The sequence below is a fragment of the Camelus ferus genome, chromosome 1 (assembly GCF_009834535.1).
Source record: "Camelus ferus isolate YT-003-E chromosome 1, BCGSAC_Cfer_1.0, whole genome shotgun sequence".
NCBI lineage: Eukaryota > Metazoa > Chordata > Mammalia > Artiodactyla > Camelidae > Camelus > Camelus ferus.
Genome location: NC_045696.1, coordinates 80,040,110 through 80,063,731, shown reverse-complemented (window position 1 = coordinate 80,063,731; position 23,622 = coordinate 80,040,110). Strand labels below are relative to the sequence as shown.

Below are 23,622 nucleotides of genomic sequence, written 5' to 3'. Positions count from 1 at the left end.
TTTATCCTTTCACCAATTGATGGAAGTTTAGGTTGTTTCCAGTTTTTGGCTATTATTAATAATCCTGATGTGAACGTTGTGTGCAAACCTTTGTGTGGGCATGCTTTCATTCTCTTCCATAGATATTTAGGAGTAGAATTACTGGGACATATTAGTATTCTTAGATTTAAAATTTTTGAAATTTTTTACATCATTTTATATTCTCACCAGTAATGTATGAGGGTTCAGATTTCTCCACATTCTAGCCAATACTTATTCTTCTTTCTTTTTTTTTTTTTTTTAATAGCCATTCTAGGATGTGAAGTGGTTTTGATTTGCATTTCCCTAATGATTAATGAAGCTGAGCATCTTTTCATGTGCTTATTAGCCATTTGTATATTATGTCTGTGAAATGTATACTTAGATCTGGTGCCCATTTTTTGATTGGATATTGTCTTAGTGAGTTGTAAGGGTTCTCTATAAATTCTAGATGCAAGTCCTTTATCAGCTATGTGTTTTGCAGATATTTCTTCCCAATCTGTTTTTTCTTGTCATTGCATTTTTTAAATGATGTCTTTTGAAGAACCAAAATTTTTAATTTTGCTTAAGTCCAATTTTTCCATTTTTTTAAAGTATAATATGCTTTTAGTATCATATCTTAGAAATTTTTGCCTAACCCAAGGTTTTGAAGATTTTGTCCTATGTTTTCTTCTTAAAGTTGTATTGTTTTAGCTCTTACAGATAGGTCTATAATCCATCTTGAATTCATTTTTGGCTGAGGTGAGGGTTTAAGTTAATCTTTTTGTATGTGGATATCCCAATTTTTAAAACATATATTAATACACTTAAAGTAGTAATGACTTAACATATGGTAGCATAAATAACATTCTTTGTGAAAAATACCTAATTTCTAAAAAAAATAGTGAGAAGAGTGATGTTGATTTATGTTTTTACTGTCTGGCTTAATAGAAGAATATTTCTCATGTCTGCTCTTAACTCAGTCTGTTGCAGTGTCACATACCACGTAGTCTCTAGAAAACTCTGTTGTATGGTTGAGAGAGAATTAGAGTGAAAATGTCAAATAATGCCTTAGTATTGTAATAAAAATAGTTTAACTCATGGATCCCACTAAAAAGGTGTGTTGGAGGTTCTGCATATAACACTTTGAGAACCTTTGGTACAAGTTTATTGATTAAAATCTATTTAAAGTCACTTTTAGAATTTCAGTTAAAGCATATCATTTGGCATCTCACTATCATCTGATCTGTGTTTTATTACCTGATAAAGCTTTTAAATGTCTTCTAAATTTTTACAAATATGTAGTGTTAGGATGATGATTGAGAAATTTTATAGACTGGGGATTAGCAAACTATGGTCAATGGATGAAATCTAGCCAGTTTTAGGATTTTGGTGAAGTTTTGCTTGTTTTGGTGAAGAAAGTTTTATTGATATACAGGCACACTCAGTCATTTTTGTATTGTCTGTGGCTGCTTCCACTCTGAGTACTTGTGACAGAAACTATATGGCCCACAAGCTGTAAACTTAGTACTTACCATCTAGCCCTTTAAGTTTGCTGATCCCTATTATAGATTACAGTTTGGGTTTTTTTGTTTGTTTTTTGCTCTGTTTTTCTCATTTTTGTTGTGGGCCGCTGGGGTGGGGCCTCTCCTTGTCCAAGAAGGTGCTCTCAGTTTCTTCAGCCACTCCAAGCTTGGGCCCTAGGGGTCCTGGGGGTGGCTGGGCACATCAGGCGTGTTCCTATTGTCTTGGAGGGGCACTGGGTAGTTGCAGGGTGTGGCCTCGTTGATCATGATGGTGTACTTTGCGTAGGGGCTGAGTGTGGGCAGAATTATAGTGAGGCCCCCCATGGTGAAGGATGCCATCAGCAGCAGCTCCTTGTCTTCAGCATTCTTGAGGAAGGCAGGGATTCTCGCAGCCCTCTTGGTCTTGGTAGCAGTGGCGGCAACGGCAGGGGCGCAGAGCACCTAGATTACAGTTTCTGATGGCTGAAGTTAAGTAAGATGCTTCAGCAGCAGGATTGAAAGTAGTTTTCTATAATGTCATGTCAATCAGCTTTATAGTTAATAATAATTAGGAAAAATATTGAACTATCACATCATACTGGGAAGTTAGGCTTAGTCTTACTTGACACTCTTTATATTTTCTTAATTATTTTTCAAAGGATATTTTCCTCATAGTCAAAAAGTTATTTAATATCTTGTTGAGGAGAAAGAATGTTATTAATTGTTTTTCACATGAAATCAAGATACTTTGTAAAGTGTGTCTTTCAAATGAATCTTTAAGAGATTGTCAAATTCAATCTTAAATGTTTCCATTTGTGGTTTTTCAGGATGATCTTGAAGACCTTATTGTTAATTGGGATGAGAGCAAAAGCATTGGTGATATCTTTCTTAAATATGTAAGTATTTTATTTCTTTCTTAGGTTTTCAAGTTAGAGTGTCATCTCATCAAGGACTGGCAAGGAATGAAAGTTACATTTAAAATGTGAGAGCTTTTAAAACTTTGACATAGTTGTGTATGTAAAATATATTGAAAGTGTTCTGGTCTTCTGAAACATGCTTTCTATATGCTGTCTAACATTTTCTTGACAGCTCAGGTCATCATTAGGAACACTAATTGTACTATGCTACAATCATTTTACTATATATCATGTTATTTGCCCTTCATATATAGCCACAGGGTAATGGTTTTTTTCTTTGAAATTTTCAATGATTGAGTTTTTATTTTTCTCTTTCCTTGTTGATACCACTTTTTTGTGTCATTGTATCTGCTCTGCATAAAAACTTCCAATGAACTGTTTCTTCTCTAGGATAAGAACAACATAGCCTAAGTTTATCAAATAAAGTATATTAATTTTGAATGAGATGCTGTGAATAGAATTCAAAAATTTCTTTCAGTCTCTTTGAATAGGATTTACAGTTTTCAGTGCCTTGGGTTCTTACACATTTACTTCTGTTTCCTGAGGCCTCCTAACTTTCATCCTTACTGTATAGTCCTTAGATGTTTCTTTCTGGTTGGTTAAGAATTCCAAATGTGCAAATTATTGTCTCATATCTTTTTGTTACATGTTAGTCTTCTCAGTTAAGATATTTTCCCTTTTTTTTGTTTTCATTTTTGGGTAATAAAAGTTCATCTTTTAATGATTGTTTGGATCCTTCAATAAATAATAGCATATTCTTGGGCTGCATAGATCAACTTTAATTATTATATTCGGAATTTATAGCAGTTTTAAAAATTTGCCATATTTATATCAGTAAAATAAGCTTTGATATACTTTTGTTTCTTTCTGGATCTTTATTTGCTTTTCAGGTTTTAGGCTCTGTGTACCAGTTGGTGCATTGTTTAGTAATTTACTCACTAGTGAGAAGTTTATAAAATGCATTTCTGTATTTAACTTGAGAGGAAACTTACTTTAATCTTTTCTTTCACATTCAGTATGTCAGATTTTGATTATTGATTATTCAACTTTAAGTTTTGTTGACTAAGGGTAACGTGCATTACAAATTAATGTTGGTTTTCTTTTTTCTTGTTCCTAGTCAAAAGATTTGGTAAAAACCTACCCTCCTTTTGTGAACTTTTTTGAAATGAGCAAGGAAACAATTATTAAATGTGAAAAACAGAAACCTAGATTTCATGCTTTTCTGAAGGTAATGTACATTTCTTTCTAATAAAATTCTGAGAATACTTTTCTGAAGGAGTTCATTAAAATTATACTTGTAAAAATGTGTCCATGTAAGAACACCTTAATGTTATCTGCTAACTTTTTCTTTACCTGAGAGGGACACTGATGTTGAGCTTTGGAAGTTTTGACATGCCTAGGTAGCAGGGTCTCAGAGGCTGTTGAGTGAATAAGAATAATGTTGTCTCTGGGTGTTTGTTTGTTTTTTAAGTTATGCATGTTTTAGTTCTCAAACACCTCTAAAAATTTTCCAATGAGATATTTTTGTTTCACTTTTAGTGATTTTTTTCCTACCAATGCCTTACTTTGTTTTTTTTGATACCAGCATAATTAATATTTTAAATTTGTTTTTTTCTTTTGAATGATGTAGACTTAAGAGAAACTTAAAGTAGAATATATATGAGTGGTTAGAGGAACTCACTTTCTGTTTAAGATGTTAATTCTTGGCTTGCCTGGAGGCTCCTTCAGGGCTTGAGAGATTATTAAACCACAGTAACCTGCCAGAGATCAACTGCCATCACTCCTCTCCTATTAGTTCTTATCAGGTCACAAGTAATAAAGTGTAATCACATAAACATAGAGTGTCTCATCTTTGCAGAAAACCTTTAAAAAATTTTTTGTAATTCCTTTCAGATAAACCAAGCTAAACCAGAGTGTGGACGGCAAAGCCTTGTTGAACTTCTCATCCGACCAGTACAGCGGTTACCCAGTGTGGCGTTACTTTTAAATGGTACTTCTCTGATCTGTTTTCTGGCAATTTTGGATGTTCTTAGGGAATTGTTTTGTCATAAAAAATTTGAAAAATTTCTCATTTTCAAAGTGTTCTTAGATTTCAGCTTTAAAACTTATATTTTTACATAGAAAATATCTTTAATAAGGATAATCTGAATAATCACTGGTGCTACAAAAATTCAATCTGGCCAAAAATGCTTTATTTATTTGTTCTGATGTCAATTATATTGACTGGTATTGTACTGTTTGTCTCTTCCCTAAAAGTCTTCTTACATTTCTTTGTGTCCCTAATTCAAAATCAGTTTACATCCACATAAACATGAAATTTACCTACAAAATCACAAGATGAGAGATGATTAGTATGTCTCAAGTTATTTAGTCCTTTTCTGTATCTTAATAAAGTTCTTTATGCTTGACCTTATGCTTTTTTTTCTTGCATTGTGCAGAATACTCTTCAAACATACATCCATTTATTCTAAAACTTAAACTATAGATACCAATGAAAGGGATTTTCATAGCAAAGATATGTTACAAATAAATTTTGCCCACATGTGAAGAAAAGCATATTTATATGCTTTTACATTTACCTGACTAAAGTAGTGAATATCTTTAGGACAGTGTCAATTTTTATATTTTTAAAATTTAAGTATGGAAATGAAATTATAAACAATAGTGCAATAAAGCATTTTAAAGGTCCCCAAACCTTAACTACAGTAGTATGTGTAGCAGACAAGGAGGCTAATTTTGTGACTGTTTAATGTATTATTGTCTTTAAAATATATTGGAAAAAAAATATATTGGTTAAACTGTGAGTTATGATAGTAACTACAAAAATTGACAATTTTTGTTCTCTTTGAGGTTAGTCTCATGTAGTTTAGAATTACTAGTATACAAAATAGTTCCTCCAGTCTTTAAAAGCTTTTGTGTTTTAAGATTATAAGGAGAATATATGAAGAAACAAATGTTTAACTTGACGAAGCAGTGTATTTTTTCTTAAATTTGTTTATCTTAATTATTGTTTCATTAAGTACTTGTAGGAATCCATCAAATGTTGTCATGATTAAATGAACTTGATTTCTAAGCCTTTCTCATCATTCCACTTAAAAGATTAGGTGGAAATGGTATTAGGGAACCATTAGGTAGAAGATTATAAACAACCTAGGTAAGAAGAGTTGAAGTTTATGCATCTCATGAACCTGTAAATGAAACAAAACCTTATCTTGAGGACACCAGCTGCTCCCTGCGATGGAGCCATGGTCCCTGATATGAAATATAGCATATATAATGATTTCTTAGTGCACTGAAGATCATGTGTTTTCATTCAGCACTTTGGAGAGAGTTTGAAGAATCTAGGAATCCCCAAGCTTTACTAAAAGTGAATTGAAATAGCAATGTAAGAAAATCTGTGTTAAATATTCTGAAAATTTAGTCAGTGAAAAAAACGTGGACACTTTAATACATGTTTAAGAAGAGAGCTCTTAAGGGAACATTTTTTTTTTTAGTAAAAGTTAGATTTTGTTTTTTAATTAATCAGTCTATTTCTATCAAAGTGGATTGCAGTTTTGTTATAGATGGAAAAAAATCACTGAATTTTTTTAATCTCAGAGAAAACATTTTATCTTTACAGATCTTAAGAAGCATACAGCTGAAGAAAATCCTGACAAAAGCACTCTAGAAAAAGCCATTGGATCACTAAAGGAAGTAATGACGTAAGTACATTATTTCAATTTTTAATTGTTTCTCAGATTTAGAATGGAATTGATAGAACAATTAGAATCATAAGTGGAGGGAAAAATATCAGTAGCAAAATTCTGTAAAATAGTATTTAAATTATTTTTAGTAGTATAATTTATACTCAAATGTTAGAAATATTGTTAAGAGTGCAATGATTAATCAAAAACATTTATTTCTGAAGGTATTAAACTATTATACACAGAGTAACAATGGTTTAGAAATTTGAAAATACTGTAAATGCACTAATGGACATTTTCTTCATACACCTCCAGTCATAGCTTGTTTTTGTCTTCATATTCATATCACCTGCCCAAATGTAACTTGGGAATTTGACCATGATGAAGTAAAAAGAAAAGATTTATAATACTTTTCTGGTGTTAACTTAGACCTTTTTTTATTTCTTACTTTGAATTCTATGGAATTAAGTTGATGGCGTTGGTTGGAGACATATTGAAAGTATAAACTCAGTGAAATTTATTAGGGGAACTTGATTGTTAAACTTGGGTTGTTTACTGTAGGTCTAACTTGGAGCCATAGATCAGAAATGATTTTTTCTAACTACCGTGATCAGAATTGAAAACTCTGTTGCTGTTAATTGTTTAGCTTCGTAAGGGGCAAGGACATTTCACTTCTTTGAGCTTTACATATCAACATATTTAATAGATTTAATTAAATGATTTCTGAGACTCCATAAGGTGCCTTTATGTGAAATAGAGTTTCTTAAAATACTTGCAAAGGAGCTCCTAGAGAGAAACCTTACTAGGTCTAGAGAGAAGCTGCAGCAGTAGAACAGTGCTCAAATTGGTGAGTACCTGCTTCTGTTGCTGCTGAAAGCATGAGGCTTATGTTTTAGTTTTTGCTTATGTTCATATTTTATATGTTAATCAACCAGCCTTTATGCTCTTGGTTTGTTATTTTGGGATTGGGATGATAGTCTGTTTCAACACTTCATGGTTTAACATACTTAGACACACGTTATCTACCTTGATCCTTTCCACAAATGATGAATTAGGCAGTCAGTGTTAACATATTTTCACAAAAGAGAAAAGCTTTTAGTTTTGTTAGTTTTTCTCTATTATTTTTATATTCTCTATTTCATTCATTTTCACTTTAATCATTATGATTTCCTTTTTTCTGCTTGCTTTAGATTGTTTGCTCTTCTTTTTTCCCCCGACTACCTTAAAGTAGACAGTTAAGATATTGATTTGAGATCTTTATTATATATTTTTATAACTATAAATTTCTCTTTAAGCACTGCTTTAGTTGTATATCCCATAAATTTTGTGTTTTTGTTTATCTCAAAGTATTTTCAAATTTCCTTTGTAATTACTTCTTGACCCATTGGTTATTTTGGTGTGTGTTGGTTAATTCCCATATGTTTGTGAATTTTCAAAGATTCTTTTTGTTACTAACTTATAATTTCACTTCATTGTTTCTGGAAAATATACTTTGTATTATTTTAATCCTTTCAGACTTTTTGAGGCTTGTTTTATGGCTTAACCTGGAGAATGTTCCATGTACATTTGAGAAAAATGTATTTTGCTCTTGTCTGGTGGAGTATTTTCAACATTTTACTTTTCAGCCTATTTATGTCTTTGTATGTAAAGTGTATCTTTTGTAGACAGTATACAGTTGGGCTTGCATTGTTTCCTGTCTCATAGGAATTGACTTCTAGTGATTTGAGAAACCTTTGTTTCTTTACACTTTGACAGTTTTTCAAGTTATTTCAGGCAGAGTATGTTTTTTTCTTCCTTATTCTATCTTGTCTGGAAGCAGTAAGTAGTCTTAGTTTTTATTTCCTTGAAATGATTAACATATGACTTGGGAATGACTTGCATAAAACCTTAACTGAACTTACAGTTAAAACTTATGTTAGCCTGAAGTTTATACCAGTGTAATGTATTTTAGGGAGTGTATAGTGAATATAGTTAAAAAAAGATTATAGTAAGAAGTAAAGCAAAACATTTTTCTGAAGGATTGTATGAAATTTTTTTAATGTAGTGGGATACTTTTAGGGAATATTTTAACTGATACAGTTACCAGTTAAAGACAGACTCACATGGAAGGACTTTTTTTGTGACATGAGATGTATGTATATGCAGTTTTCATAGTCTGTTGTTTTAAAAGTAACCTCATTAATTTTTCAGGCATATTAATGAGGATAAGAGAAAAACAGAAGCTCAAAAGCAAATTTTCGATGTTGTTTATGAAGTAGATGGATGCCCAGTAAGTATTTATTTTTGATGACTGTCAATTTATTTTCTTTTTCTTGTTACAGTTGGCCCTTGAACAACTGAGTAGGTTAGGGGCACCAACACCCCAGCACAGTAGAAAATCTGTGTGTAAGTTTACAGTTGGCCTGTGCTTTCTGTGGTTCCACATTCATAGATTCAACCAACTGTGGATTGTGTTGTGCTGTAGTGCTTGTTTATTTAAAAAAATCTGTGTGTAAATGGACCAGCACAGTTCAAACTTGTGTTGTTCAAGGGTCAACTGTATTTAGATTCTGTAGTTTTATTATAAACAGAATCTCAGGACAACTTTCTTTTAAATTATTTAACTTTTAAAAAAAATTACTTGCTATAAAGTAATCTCTTCTATTAATATTTTCAATCTATTTAGGCTAATCTTTTATCTTCTCACCGAAGCTTAGTCCAGAGAGTTGAAACAGTTTCTCTAGGTGAGCACCCCTGTGACAGAGGAGAACAAGTAACTCTCTTTCTCTTCAATGACTGCCTGGAGGTAAAGTTGGGCTTAATATAGTGTAATAAATAACACTGCTGTTTTGTGTGACTTCACTGAATGTTTAAAACCAAGTACAGTATTGATTGAAGTACAATAGGTTTAAATTAAGTGATTAAAATAAGTTTAAAGTAAAGTGAACTTAAATAATCACATTCTTTGGTCTAATACTGTTAACAGAATGCTTTTAGGAGAAGGCCTAATATTAAGAATCATAATTTTTTATGATTTCAAGTCTAAGTCACAATGAAAATTTAGTTTATTTCCATGTAAATAAGTGCTTAGGTCAAGAATTTTAGGAACTTCCTGTATCTGCATGTATTTCTTCAAGATTTACAAAATAATTATTAGTTCTTTCTGAAATTTAAGTAGATTTCTCTGGCAAAGGAGAAATCAGAGGGAGATAACTTGGTTATTTAACATAATGAATTATAATCCCCTGATTTCTTCCTTAAGTCTGCAGTTTTTACAGTGATGGAGTGGTCAGTTTATCAGATGGGGTACAATGATTCTACTTCTAAAATTTTTAACTATCTCAGTTAAAGTTTTTCCCTATATTACCCCATGGGAGATTGAATTACGTTTATGTGCTTTTCTAACCCTTTTCTTCCATTCCTTTAGTAGTGTTTTTTAAGAAACAACTAGACAGTCTAATTGGGGAATATAAAGGAGTAAATTTTCCTTTATCCCAGAAATGAGACTTGTTCATTTTGATAAAGCAGTCGTTAACCTGGAAATTAATTTAACATTTCTGTTATTTGGTAACTTTTTGTTGCTTTCATTAAAGTGATTTGATGGGTTGCCTTTTTCTTTAAAATCTATACTTCCTTTTACTCTTTTCCACTTCACTTCTCTTCTAGTGTGATTTTCTTATATCATGTATATCAGTATTTAATGTATAAAATACAAGGGAATCTTAGAGAACAAGCCAAGCACTGTTACAGCTGCAATAAAATCACCAAAAATTTCACTTGTATTTTATTGTTATGAGGTTAGTGAAGAATAGTATTTCCATTTGGTCAATATTGTCACAAAACACAAAAGTAAAGACAGTGAAAGTACTGTACACAATTGACCATACCCTGAACCGAGATAGTTATAAAAAATGATGAGGCAGTTAATTCTGCACTACTTGTCTCCCCCATAATGAGAGCTGTAGCCTGCTCTGCTTTTGAGAATGGGGCTAGGTGGAGTCAATTTTTGCTCATATTTTATCTGAATCTGGATTATACTGTTACACTGAGTGACATTTAATTGCTCAGTACTTCTATTTGTTGGCTTCCATTAAAGCTTTTTTAGGTTTCTCCTGTTGAAGTCCCTAGGTCAGCTGGCTCCATTCATCTAAATAGGGTTAGGTTATCTGTATTTCCTTTGTTAATCCATTCTGGTCTTTATCCTCTTAATCCTTAGAGAGTTGTGGCTTACTTAAAAAATTTTTTTTCTTACATCCCTTCAAATTCTATGAAGTCTTCTATAACTGGCTCATTGACTTACTTTCCACTTTAATTGCTGCTGTTGGTCATTCCTTGTAGTTTCCAAGTCCATTATATGATACCCTGGCCTTTCACGTCCTTTACCTTCCTGAATTCAGTGACTTTTTGTTCTCCTCTGTCTTAGTCTCCATGTCAGGATCACATTAAGTGTAACAGCTCTATTTCTACCATTAAGTTTGGACTCCAGATTTATAAATTTGGAGTTTTAGATTTATAAACTCTTATTCTTTAGCTTTTTTTGTTAAGAAAAATAAAAAGACTGAGCAAATTTGGAATGAAGAGTGTGGTAAAAGTTAGAAACATTTGAAATGGATAAAATCTATACTGACTTCTCTTAAACATGACAGGTGATGTTTTACTGAAGCTAAACTAATTTAGGATTTAAGGATATACTTTTCCTGTTTATATTTTATCTGTATTTTGAGTTTTTACCTTAATAAACTAGCATTTGTATCATCAGCATTAATACTTGTTATTGTTTTTCTTTTTTAAAAATGAACCTTAAAGTTATTTTGCTTAGCCAAATTAAAAGTATGTTCAAATATCACCGTGGAAATATTTAAAGAGTCTGCTTATTTTCACCACATTAATGTAGATGAACTTTTAATATTTGATATGTAACAGATCTGTGTCATATTTTGCATCAATGTGAATATGATACTGACTGCCTTTTGATCTTTTGTCACTAGCCAACACAAGGTAGTACATTTTTCAGCCTCACTTTGTCATATTCATGATGATGACCCATCAATCTCAATTCATTAGTAACTTAATCTAAATCATTTTGTGTTAATGTCTTTCAGTTGATGAATATAGCCTCAACAGAGATGTTCTTTTAAAAAGGCAAAATAATATACTAGGCTTTCATGGAAATGAAAGCAATAAATGTAAAGACTATAAAATTCACAGAACTCAAATAGATCACAAATCATTTGAGTTCTGTTTTTGCTGGTTTTGCTCCTATCTTCTCCAGTGTTATCTACCTGTCTCTTCCTTTTGCATGAGTTTCCAGTTTAGGTAAAGTTGTATCTTAACACAGCACCTTGAGTTTATAATTTATATCAGTTTTTAACATATTGTTTAGTTATTTTAATCTTCCTGTTTCTCAATAAGTGTAAATGTCCTGAGAATCAGAACCATTTCTGTGTCATTCCCTCCTTTATCCTCAGTGCCTTGCACAGGATCTGAGATAGCTGTGAATTCAGCTCCTAAACTGAAATCAATTACCTTTTGAACCAAAGGTTGTGATCCCAGAGCAACTAGTCCCCTTTCTGAATTCAAGGCCTTTAATTGATGATTCTTCTATCCTTTGATCTCATTACTTCTTGCAATGCCTCTAAGTTCTTTCATTCCTCTGGGACCTTTTCCATAGACCCTGTCCTTTTGCCTGTTTTCCTTACTTTGAGCTCTTCTCATGTAAACGTGAGCATTTCTGCTACATAATTACATGTATGAATTTGTTACATAGCAACTCTGCTTCTTATCAAATAGTAGTTCTGGAATGACTGATAGTGAAATGAACTGCATATAGATTTATGTGATTAGTGTCATTTTATTTTTAATCATTTGGTCTTTGTTTTCATGTTACTGACAATGACTTTTTTTTTTGTTCTTTCTATAATCAGATAGCAAGAAAACGACACAAAGTTATTGGCACTTTTAGGAGTCCCCATGGCCAGACCCGACCGCCAGCTTCTCTTAAGCATATTCATCTAATGCCTCTTTCTCAGATTAAGAAAGTGCTAGACATAAGAGAGACAGAAGGTATGCTCATTGGGTAAACTATTGGCCAAATAAAAATAATTTATATAAATTGAAAGTGATTTACTCCCTTACATATTTTTTAAACTGGTAAACTATCTTTATTTATTTATTTATTTGACTTTATTGAGAATTTTATTTTATTCTATTTTTATTTTTCAAATATATTTTTATAGAAGTATAGTCAGTTTACAATGTTGTGTCAATTTCTGGTGTACAGCACAATACTTCAGTCATACAGGAATATATGTATATTCATTTTCATATTCTTTTTAACCATAGGTTACTACAGGATATTGAATATAGTTCCCTGTGTTATACAGTACAGACTTGTTATTCATCTATTTTATATATAGTAGTTAGTACCTGCAAGTATTAAACCCCCAATTTATCCCTTCTCCCCACCTGGTAACCATAAATTTGTTTTCTCTATCTGTGTTTGTTTTGTAAGTAAGTTTGTCTTTTTTTTTTTTTTTAACTGGTAAATTATCTTTGAATATTGTTGGTTAGTTCTGACAAAGTAATGATTCTTACATTTCTATCCCAACTACATCTCTAGGAACCAAGTTAATTTTTTTCAAATGAAAGAACTAGATCTCAACCTGTAGGATATCTTTATCTCCTAAGGGACAAAGAGCTTTTAAATGGTTACATGTCAAAATGGTGCCTAACTTATTCCCACACAAAAACTTATTTTTATTCCTTTAGAGTCCAAAAGCAGCTGTAATCTATTAACTGTGTTCCGCATCTTATACCTTCCCTGTTGCCAGTGGCTGTATTGTTAGTGATACATTGAGGATATGACCAGGAATAGATAGGCATGGGTAAATACTCCCAAAGTAACCGTGGTAGACTCAACATGGGCTGAAATGTGTATTAAGGAAAGCTTTTACTCTAAACTTCGGGAGTGTTAGAGAAATTTCTCCGAAGGCCTGAAATTAGTAAAAGTTTATACTTAGCAAAAGTAGTATCATTTGTTTAATTGATACCTAGTGATGTGTGTGCCTGGTAATACTTTGCTTATTAGACATACGTTTTCACAGTGTACGCTGGTTCCATTACTGATCCCATAATTTCCCAATGATGGAAAGCTTTTAGTTTATGAGAAGCAATTAAAGAAAACTTGAACAGCAACTTATATTGCTGTCTTTACTCAGTTTTTGAATTCTGGGTTTATTAAGGGTTACATAGAGCATTTCTTTAGATCATCTCTCTATTTTGGGGTTATAATTATGGAAGATTTTGTTTAAAATAGGTCCTGTTTTAGTATCTTGGTCACAAAACTTTGTAATATTTGAATGTTTTTATTCTTTGAGATTGATTTAAGTAGGTTGAATTATTGAATAATTCTTCATTGTCACTTTAATTTAAAACTTAAATTCTAGAATTCTAAGAAATGATATAGTTTAATTTTTTGAAACTATCAAAGAAAATATTTAATGTAGGGAAAATACTGCTTACTTAATGTCATTATCATTGTTGGTTCCTCACGTGGTACTTATTATAATTACTAATTATAATTCTTTCCATTGTTTCAGTGTGATATGGTTATATTTTTTGCTCAGTTAAAAACAGGGGCAAGAAAGGTGAAAAGAGATAATCTCATTAGAATTTTGTTGCTCTGAGAGAACTAAACTTGCACAAATCTATCATTTTCTAAGGAGTAACACTTAATGTTTGTGATTATTCTGCAACCCTAGATTGCCATAATGCTTTTGCCTTGCTTGTGAGGCCGCCCACAGAGCAGGCAAATGTATTGCTCAGTTTCCAGATGACATCAGAGGAGCTTCTAAAAGAAAGCTGGCTAAAGATGCTATGTCGACACGTAGCCAACACCATTTGTAAAGCAGATGCTGTAAGTTCTTAAACCACTGTTATAGGGAAAGTTTAAACTCCATGGTAATAACATTCAGACTAAACCTGTATATTTCTAATAACCTGTTAATTATGAATGGAGGAGAGTTTTTGTTTTGTGTGTATTTAGGAAAATTGGCTTAAAAGTTGTTTTGGAAAAGATTTTTAAAAGTCTAGACACATGAAACATTTCTTTGAGTCCTTAACTTACAGATAGATCCTCATAGCCTTATAGTGCCTGTGACTGATTCAGTGAAGCTTTTGGAATTTGTTGTAATGTATTTTCTTCAGTACTCTTTGACTTGGCTATTTGTAAAATACAGGGTATTTTGTTCTGTTGTTCTTTTATCTTATTGAAAGCAATAGGTGAGTTGTAGCAAGTTGCCAATCCAGTTTTCTCAGTTCAACCTCTGAAAATCATAATATATATAAATACCTTTATTCTTTGCAGAGTAAAGTGAAGTAATATGAGAAAATCAAATTACTGAAGTTAAATAATTCACTAGAAATCAGGTAGCTTGTTGTAGATCTTGGATGAAATCTTGGTCCCTTAAAAGATAATTGGACTTTTTCATATACGGGAGAGACATGTGATGGACAGATTTAGATCCCTTCGTCTTTGCACAAATGACTTAAATAAAGGGGGATGTATAGATAGATGACCCTTTTCAATTCAGTAGTACTGTAACTGAGATTGCCTTGGACATTCATTTGGAAATAAAACATTTATTTTATTGTAGTTAAGTCTGATCTTCAAAGACATTGAGGTATAACTATTGTTTATAAATACTTGATTAAAAATATTTAATCTACCTAGGTGTTTAGAAAAATTAAGACTTTTTGATTTCTTTTTTAAAATTTCTATGGGCCAAGACTATGCTGTTAGTCAATAAAGGTTCATAGATGGAAATACAATGCTAGTGCATACAACAGACTGCTGGCTAGAAAAATGATGGAGACAGCTTTTTGTAAAGCCAAAAAACTGCTCATTATAAGGAGGAATTTTTTTTTTCATAGTTCTAAGTATCCATATATAAAATGGATCTCTGCAGTATAGTGATTGCCTGTTGTAGAAATTACTCCTGGATTTATCATGATGTCAGACTAGATGGCTTATGTAGTCCTTTCCAAATTTATAACCATGATTCTGAAGTGTAAACAATTAATGGGAAAATTTCCTTAAAACAAAATTTACTCAATTACTAGCCACAAAATGGCTAATAATTCTAGAACTGAAATATAGACAGTTAATGAAAATATTTCATAAAGTAAAAATTAACCACAAGATGGCAGCAAACATTTAACTTTGTCCTGATTTATACTGTCTTAAACCACAAAATTCTTCCAAGTTGTGAGATTTTGTTACTAAGAAATGTTTGTAAATTCAGATATTCAGTCACTTCAGTTGAATACTTTTCCTACACTTCAAATGTTGTGCATAGTACATTTTTTGAAAGCCCTGAATCACTGTCTTATCATTTGAGAACATTTGGCATGTTGAAGAGAAGGTATTTCTATACACACACAATATACACACGCACAATGAAAAAGATAAAAAATCTCTGATTCTTTTAATCAAGTTTTGTTCTATTTGATTTTTGGACTTTTAAATAATTAAAACTTACTTATGAGTAAAGAAATTACAACTATTTTGTTCTATGCCCATTTGTAAATTACTTAAGAAAAGTCTTCAAACTGAAAGGAAACTTAATCTAATCTCATTATTTTACATGTGAAACTAAGGCTTAAGAGCATTAAAACTGACATGAGGATCCAAGTATCCTTATTCTTGGTTAAACCCTTTTAATAATTTTTCTCCCCATGCATACAATGCACCATATTCTGTTATTTCAGAATTTGAAGATTAAAGTTTTGAATCTTTGCAAATTTTCTGTCTCAGAATATTTAGGTGTAAATTTTTGGTTTTGCCAACATGTAACCTTTAATTGCATGGTTGATATTTTTAAGGTTCTTATTGCCTGAGGTCAGATGGTAGCTTTGCTGAAATCATTACAGATTTCTGCCCTCTAATGACAAAAGTGTAATTTTATTAACAAATACATTTAAGCATTGTTACCACTCTTCTTGCACTTTGAATAGTTTAGAAGTAGTAACTTGATAATTAAATGTCCTATGCGACAATTCAATACTTTTACCAGTAATTTTTTTTATATTTCTTTAAAAAATCAAACTCATCCCACATCTTGGTTAAATCACCACTGGCTACTTAAGAGTAGCAATATTCATTCTTAGGTTTTAAATTTGTAACTAGAGGATTAGACTGAAGATACAACTTATAGGAGAAGAGTTCATGTTTGTGAGCTAATATTATTTATAATGGAGTTAATATGATGTGTTTAAAACTATAGTTATTCTGCTGATTATTTGCCATGCATAGTAAGTTGTTAATCTAAATGTCTGTGATTGGTACTACTTTAATTTGGCCAAATCAGAAGCTCTAAGTTATAAAAACGATTACGGAATTTGAGGAAATCAAAGAGACACAAGCTAAGAAAGGAGGCACAGTGAAACTAGATTATTTTTTCTTTCATATCTGAGTTTGAGGAATAGTGGGAGAGGGGAGCTTAAGGAAAGAAGGACCTGGTAACTCACATGTAGATGGGTCCCAATGGCTTTAAGATATCAGAAATGCTAAAAAATTTCCTGTGACTCAAGACCTATAAATAGGCCTCTAAAATCTATAGCTGAGGCTCAGTTTTCTCTTGTAATTAATATTATATATCTCAATGGAAGAAATTGGTCACTACTGTCCAATCTTAAACTCAGATCTTTAGAACTAGTCTTAGATACATGTGAATTTGGGGCTGATTGAAGAACTCCTTCCCCTCCCAAGCTTCTTTAATGCATGAGATACGTTGAATAAGTCATTAAATATTTTTAGAATTATATTCATATGTTATTTAAATGATTTTGGTTATGGTACAAATTTTATTTTTATTTTAGAAATTTAAAGGAATTGATTAGAAAGCAGTTTTTTTGTTTTGTTTTGTGGGTTTCTTTTTCATTTTATTAATGAGAAAAAGTAATAGGAAAAAGCCTAGGAATACTGAAAGTTTCCCCTGCTTCGCCTGTGATTTGTCCTGCTTACCTTCTTCTGGGCAGAGAGAACTAAAGGAAGTATTTCATCTTTATATCTTAGAAAACAACTATATTTTCTACTCAGTTATTAGTGCACTACCTAGATGTTTACCCTTTCAGTCGTTCTGAACCTTCTAGAAATGTAAAAGGCCTCATATGTATGTCCCCCAACCAAACCAGAAGTAATTTATTTGTTCCTTGAGAGAAAACATGAAGCCATCAGCTCCCTTTTCAGTTTGTAGGTGGTTATTATCTGCTTAGTAATTGTTACTGTAGCAAAAGGAAAGACTGAGACTCTCTTTTCTTTATTAACAACTGCTTAGGGATTTAAATTTCAGGGGCCTTTGTTATGAAAAGAGCATGTCACCAAAATTGAACACACTTGGAATTTAGTTTCATTATATAAACATTAATACATTTTGCATCTAAATATTTTATTCAGAATAAATTTAAGTTACCACAATATTTACTTTTATATTCATGCTATGATTTTTACTTTCCTCTCTTAAGTTGAAAAATAATATTTACATATAAGAAAAAACTCAAGGTATACTGCAATATATATTTCTGTCCCACTAGTATTTTCAGTGGTAAAATTTTTGATACTTTCATAGGTATCTTTCCAGAAATAATACATGCAGACTTGCATTTCTTGTTAGATTTTTTTCCTAAGTAATTTTATTTTTGTAATAGTATCATAAATGAGATATTTCAAATGTTTAAGTTGTTTTCTAGTTGTTCTGTATATAGGTGAATCTTTGATATACGTATGTTGATTTTGTACCCAGTCAGTTTTATTAAATTCGCTTTCTTAACGTTTCTAATTGTTTTATGCCTAATTCTTACTGGATTTTTTTCAGATTTTCAGTTTTTAAAAAGTCTTAAATTCACCAGTTCAGAATGAACATTGAGTTTGAAAACAAAGCATAATGAAGGAAAATATGTTTAAATGGAGGAAAATATAAGTGTCAAAACATCCTTTTGTTAAATTTGCCTCTGTATTTAGGAACATTAAAAAAAATGCTTGTCAAATAGAAGGCCAGCAATATATATTTGTTGACTGAATGAAATCCAGGTTGAAATGAAATTAAATGAAATTAAAATTGAAGATAGAATGAATAAAAACAAAATTAAGTTCATAAAACTAAGCTGTGCTTAGTTTATGGTGTCAGAAGTACAGCCGTGTCAGGAAAATTGATCCCTCTGAGATGTAGGAAATCTTAATGAAAAACCTTGTAGGTGTATGTGTATGGGGATGCCAGGATACTCCGGGATAGGCAGAGCTTGGATTACAGTCCTCACTACTTTGTCTCTCATAGATTGGTGAGAGATGTTAACTATTCACAGTTGTTTTGTAAATTTTTGTCTGGATAATTAACAAGAACCAATTGAGAACTATTAGTACTTATAACAGTTAAGTAGCCAAATAAAACATAAATATGTAAAAATATAGTTCCCTGTGCTTTATAGTAGGCCTTTTTAAAAAAAAAATCTGTTTTATATATAGTAGTATGTATCTGTAAATCTCAAAATCCTAATTTATCCCTCCCCTCCCCCTTTGGTAACCATAAGTTTGTTTTCTATGTACAAAGCAAGCATTTATAATTGTAGAGTATGATATTTAGCACATTGTTTCTCTAGCCACAAAATGGTAGTGCTGGAGGATAGTCTTATGCTAGAGTAGTAAGGCAACTTGCCAATTTATGGCCTGAGTGCTTATTTTCCAGTATCCTTAAATGAATGTATTTCAGAGTAGAAATGATGTCAAATGCATCAAGAATCTTGAGCAGCTTCATGTATACACACTCCCTATGTATGCATATTAGTGCTTAAAGGTTTGATTTTAGGCACAGTTATGTTTTTTAATTGATTTATTTTAAAATAATAAAAATATTTATTTCCAACAGGAGAATCTTATTTATACTGCTGATCCAGAATCCTTTGAAGTAAATACAAAAGATATGGACAGTACATTGAGTAGAGCATCTAGAGCAATAAAAAAGACTTCAAAAAAGGTGAGTCTTAGTGAAATTATTCAGCAGATTTCCTCCATGCCAAGGCACAAGATAAAATCCCAGAAGAAGACATGTGATGAGGAGATAGGTAATTTATCTGAGAAAGAGTTTAAAATAATGATGCCCTAGATGTTCAGAGAACCCAAGAGGAGTATAGGGTGCACAGAGTGAAGTTTTTAGCAAAGAATTGGAAAATATAAAGAATACCCAAACGGAGTTGAAGAATAAGGTCACTGAAATGAACAATGCCCTAGAAGGAACCAAGAATAGACTAAATGAGGCAGAAGAATGGATCAGTGAGTTAAAAGACAGATTAGTGGAAATCACTACTTTAGAACAGAAAAAAGAATAAAAAGGAATGGGGATAGTTTAAGAGAATGCTGGGACAACATGAAGCACTCTAATATTCTCATTATAGGGGTCCCAGAAAGAGAAGAGAGAGAGAGAGGACCTGAGAAAATTTTTGGAGATAATAACCGAAAATTTCCCCAAGTTGGGAAAGGAAATAGTCACCCAAGTCCTGGAAGCGCAGAGAGTACCACACAGAATCAACCCAAAGAGGAACACACCAAGGCACATAGTCATCAAACTGACAACCATTAAGGATAAGGAGAAAATATTAAAATTCAGCATATCTCCAAAATGTATTTTTCAGAGTATATTAAAATAATACTGCCCTAAGTGTCAGTGTAAAGGTGTATATAAAACAAAGCTGTTTTTTGGTTCTAGGAAATGGCCCACAGAGGTAATAGTTTAGTTCTGTGACTTCTTTGGCACAATAATTATATGACAACTTGTTATCCTCATTCTTGTTACAGTGATACTTCTATGGGCTATACTTGAGTAGAAAGGTACTGATGGTATTTTAAATATAGATACGTGTGCATTCATCTTAGAAACTGCCTCAGATATTTTTCAGCAAAGGGCACATGAAAGAGTCAGGAGACCTGGAATCTATTCTTGACCACAAGTATGTTTCAGTCTTCTAATAAATACCTTCCCTACTTATCAGAGTTGCTGAGGACTACATAAGAATGTTGCTAATAGGGCTTTTTAAAAAGTAGAACCAGAATTTTATTATTACACATAAAATTTGCAACCAGAGTCTACTGTTAGGTTTACAAGTATTTTGTTCTTGTTTACTTTGCCTTTGAGAGGAGACCTTGTGTTTTATTTAATCATCGCTGTATCTCTGCATTTAACATGTGTGGTGTATAGTAGATAAGTATGTTAAAAATGACTTCAAATGAACTTCACTTTTTCAATGAAAGAAATTGAGGTTCAAGTGGCTTTGGATCAAAGATCTCACAACTAAATTGTCATAGAATCAGGTAACACCGAGGTTTCTTCTCTCATGCCTAATTTTCCCTTCCACCTTTTCCCCTTGGACTGTAGTGCTCAGTGAATGCAGGCTGGAATAGTTTACAGTGTACTACATTTCCTCACTGCTTTGTCCAAAGAGATCCTAATTCTGCCATATAGAAAATGCAGAAAAACTTTTTTTTTGTAGAAAACCTTTTGAAGTTTATTTGGCTTTGTTTACACATAGTTGTTCTTACCAGTTGTTATTAAATTTGTCTAGGTTTGTTAATTAATTGTAACTCATTTTAATTCTAGGTTACAAGAGCATTTTCTTTCTCCAAAACTCCAAAAAGGGCTCTACGAAGAGCTCTTATGACATCCCAAGGTTCAGTGGAGGGAAGAAGTCCTTCTAGCAATGAAAAGCACGTAATGAGTCGTCTGTCTAGCACATCGTCATTAGCAGTAAGTTATTTTGATTTAATGGGCTAAATGGCTTATTCATGTTATGGGAGTTGGTGTGGAATTTGTTAACTTTTAAAGATGGAAATCTTAACATCTCCATCAATTATTTTGATGTATCTAAACCTCTAACCTCTTTATTGGGTAAAGGTAACTGAGAAAACCTCACTTAATGAACTACTTGCTTAATGTGTAGTTTATCTGATAGGAAATTTTATTCAGATTGAGATGTTAATCTCAAAGAAAACATGTTTCAATCTGGCCCATCACGTTACTAATGCAAACAGTGATGGTCTTGTTTATACAGATTAGCTCCAATAATACAGCAGAGACTGAGCTTTCTTTCATTATATTTCTGTGATGAATGTATAATCTCTGAAGCTGTGAATCTTGGAGGGTGATATGAGTTCTGAATTCATGCGTATATTTTTAAATGTTTTCTGAGCAATCTCAAATGTTTCAGAATTATTAGACAATATTAGGCCATTTCTAACATTTATTACAGTCACTAAGTATATGAGTGATGTATCTGTTGTTTGCAAAAATTATTACTTACCAACTAAGGTCAAGAAAAGCAAGTGACTGTCACTTCTTAGCTGTATGTACTTCAGCAATTATCTTATTCTTTCTTATACCCATTTTTGCAGATGAGAGAAAAGAGATCAACAGTGCTTACCATGTAGTATTATTGTAAGGACTAAATACACACACACACACACACTCTCTCTCTCTCTCTCTCTCACAGTTATATACTGAAATATACTCAGAGACAGTTGAGTAGAGGTTAAGAGTGTGAACTCTGGAACTCACATGTTCAAATCCCGGCTCTGCTATTTACTAGCTGTATGACTTTTGGCAACTTATTAAAGATCTTTCTGTTTTAACTTCACTATCTGTAAAATAATCTAAAGTAGAAGTTGTAAGGATTAAATCAATTAATATACACAAAGTGCTGTGAACAGTACTTGGCACAGGGAGAGTGCTCTGGTGTTTTATAAATGTTACTGTTTATTATATAAAATTTATACAGACAAGGCACATAATGTTCAACAACTTATTTTTTAAAAGTGAAGTCTTTAGTGAATATTACATCAGAGTTATAGCTAAATTTATGAGTGTGTTTATACAGACTTTTAATCAAAGTTAACCTTCCAATGGGAGGGAAGTTACACTTAGAAGATAATATAAATTTATGTGAAGAAATTTGATCAGTTAAAAATGTATTGAAATTGACAAAAATATAGTAAGCATTCACTTCTTAAAATCAAATTGTAGGCTTTCTGAAGGCCAGAGTACTATCTCTTATTTATTTCCTGCATCTATAGTAACTATTATAAACATTATTGCTTTTCAAATGAATATAATTAGATAATTAGATAAGAAAAATTTTAGAAAATGAATATACATATATTTATTAATTTTATGTAGACAGTATAAATAAGAAGTACCTAAAATATCTTTAAGACATTCATGTCCTCTTCTCAATTACCTATTTCTGTTCTAACAGATTACCCATTCTGTTTTCACAAGCAGTATAATTGGATTTACTAAGCATCTTTATGTTCAGCGCTCAAACTCTACTGGTGGGCGCTTTCAAAACTCCTGGTTTCGATCTATACGTCATTCTGCCTCACAGGCTAGTTATTCAGAGATGCTAGAAGGAAATACTGATTTTTCAAATTCAAAAAAAAGTTCTATCCAAGTCATCTTTGAAATTTGTGAAGAATTAGGAGATATGCCAACCAGTAACGGAAACAAGCCTCGTGAAGTTTAATGTGAGCTTATTAGCTGTTTGAAATTTTTATTTGTGAAAAAAGAAAGTATTTTTCTCCACTGAATCACTTATTAGGTGGGTGGGGACTTTTGAATTCACAACTTTATAACCGCTTGAATTCACAACAACTTAGGCTTATGGACTTACTCATAAGTCCAGAAAAAAATCAGTCCTATCAGAAATTTTCTTATTTATGAAAATGATTGTTTAAAAAATAGTAATAATTGTCATGTGAAGTATGTTTATATTCCAGATCTGATTCTTAATCTTAGATTTATGGCATTTATATAAAATTTATGCTTTTAATATGGCAAATCATAAAAGTTTTACCTGAGGAAAATATAAAATTTTATGCTATTTAAATCATTGCTTTGCTATGACTTGAATGGTAATACTTTATCAACCCAGCTCTTTAAATATTTCATTTTATTTACTATCTTGTTGATTAAAACTTAATAGCCAGCTACCTTGCTGGCTCTAAATTTAGTTACAGTTAGCCATTCATGTCTGTTAAAATTAAACAGTAGCTTTCTTTATAATTTGTTTTATGTTTTTACCCCCTCTTGAGTTTTTGGTATTCTTGTGCTTATTTCTTTGTAATTAGAAATTCTGATGATATTTAACTTTGACACTCTAAAACAAGTTTAGATAGCTTAGTATATTAATAATCTCTATTATCAGATATGCTATTTTGTTCAGCATTTATATGGAGCAAAATTATACATAAACATGACACATACATACATATATATACATATGCGTTGCACATAATACAAGAACTCTTGGAGCGTATTACTTTTAATTTAGAAAATTATTTCCCATCAAGTAATTTCACTCCTCTTAATTCTACTTTATGATTAAGAAGAAATCACTAAGGTTTGTCTTTTTGCCTCAAAAATTTATTTATTAAATTATAATTTTAAAAAGTAACCTGAAAATCTAAATCCTTAATATCTCTACTAGCAGTAAGCCAATATC

At 31.7% G+C, this 23,622-nt stretch overlaps 1 protein-coding gene and 1 pseudogene across 7 annotated transcripts in view; one reads left to right on the top strand and one right to left on the bottom strand.

The window, feature by feature from the left end:
• Positions 1-23,622, top strand: part of ECT2 (epithelial cell transforming 2) — a 53,790-nt gene that overhangs the window by 28,643 nt on the left and 1,525 nt on the right. For 5 of the 7 annotated variants that reach the window (XM_032484230.1, XM_032484243.1, XM_032484232.1 and 2 more), the window contains 11 exons: positions 2,330-2,398; positions 3,537-3,647; positions 4,313-4,409; positions 6,039-6,120; positions 8,293-8,371; positions 8,768-8,887; positions 12,006-12,144; positions 13,842-13,996; positions 19,002-19,109; positions 20,727-20,873; positions 22,378-22,645. In XM_032484230.1, coding sequence (XP_032340121.1) covers positions 2,330-2,398; positions 3,537-3,647; positions 4,313-4,409; positions 6,039-6,120; positions 8,293-8,371; positions 8,768-8,887; positions 12,006-12,144; positions 13,842-13,996; positions 19,002-19,109; positions 20,727-20,873; positions 22,378-22,644 — 1,374 coding nt within the window. In that variant the 3' untranslated portion in view covers position 22,645. The remainder of the gene's footprint in view (positions 1-2,329; positions 2,399-3,536; positions 3,648-4,312; positions 4,410-6,038; positions 6,121-8,292; positions 8,372-8,767; positions 8,888-12,005; positions 12,145-13,841; positions 13,997-19,001; positions 19,110-20,726; positions 20,874-22,377; positions 22,646-23,622) is intronic. The other 2 variants (XM_032484220.1, XM_032484248.1) reach the window with 1 other exon arrangement.
• LOC116658985 lies at positions 345-2,315 on the bottom strand (annotated as a pseudogene).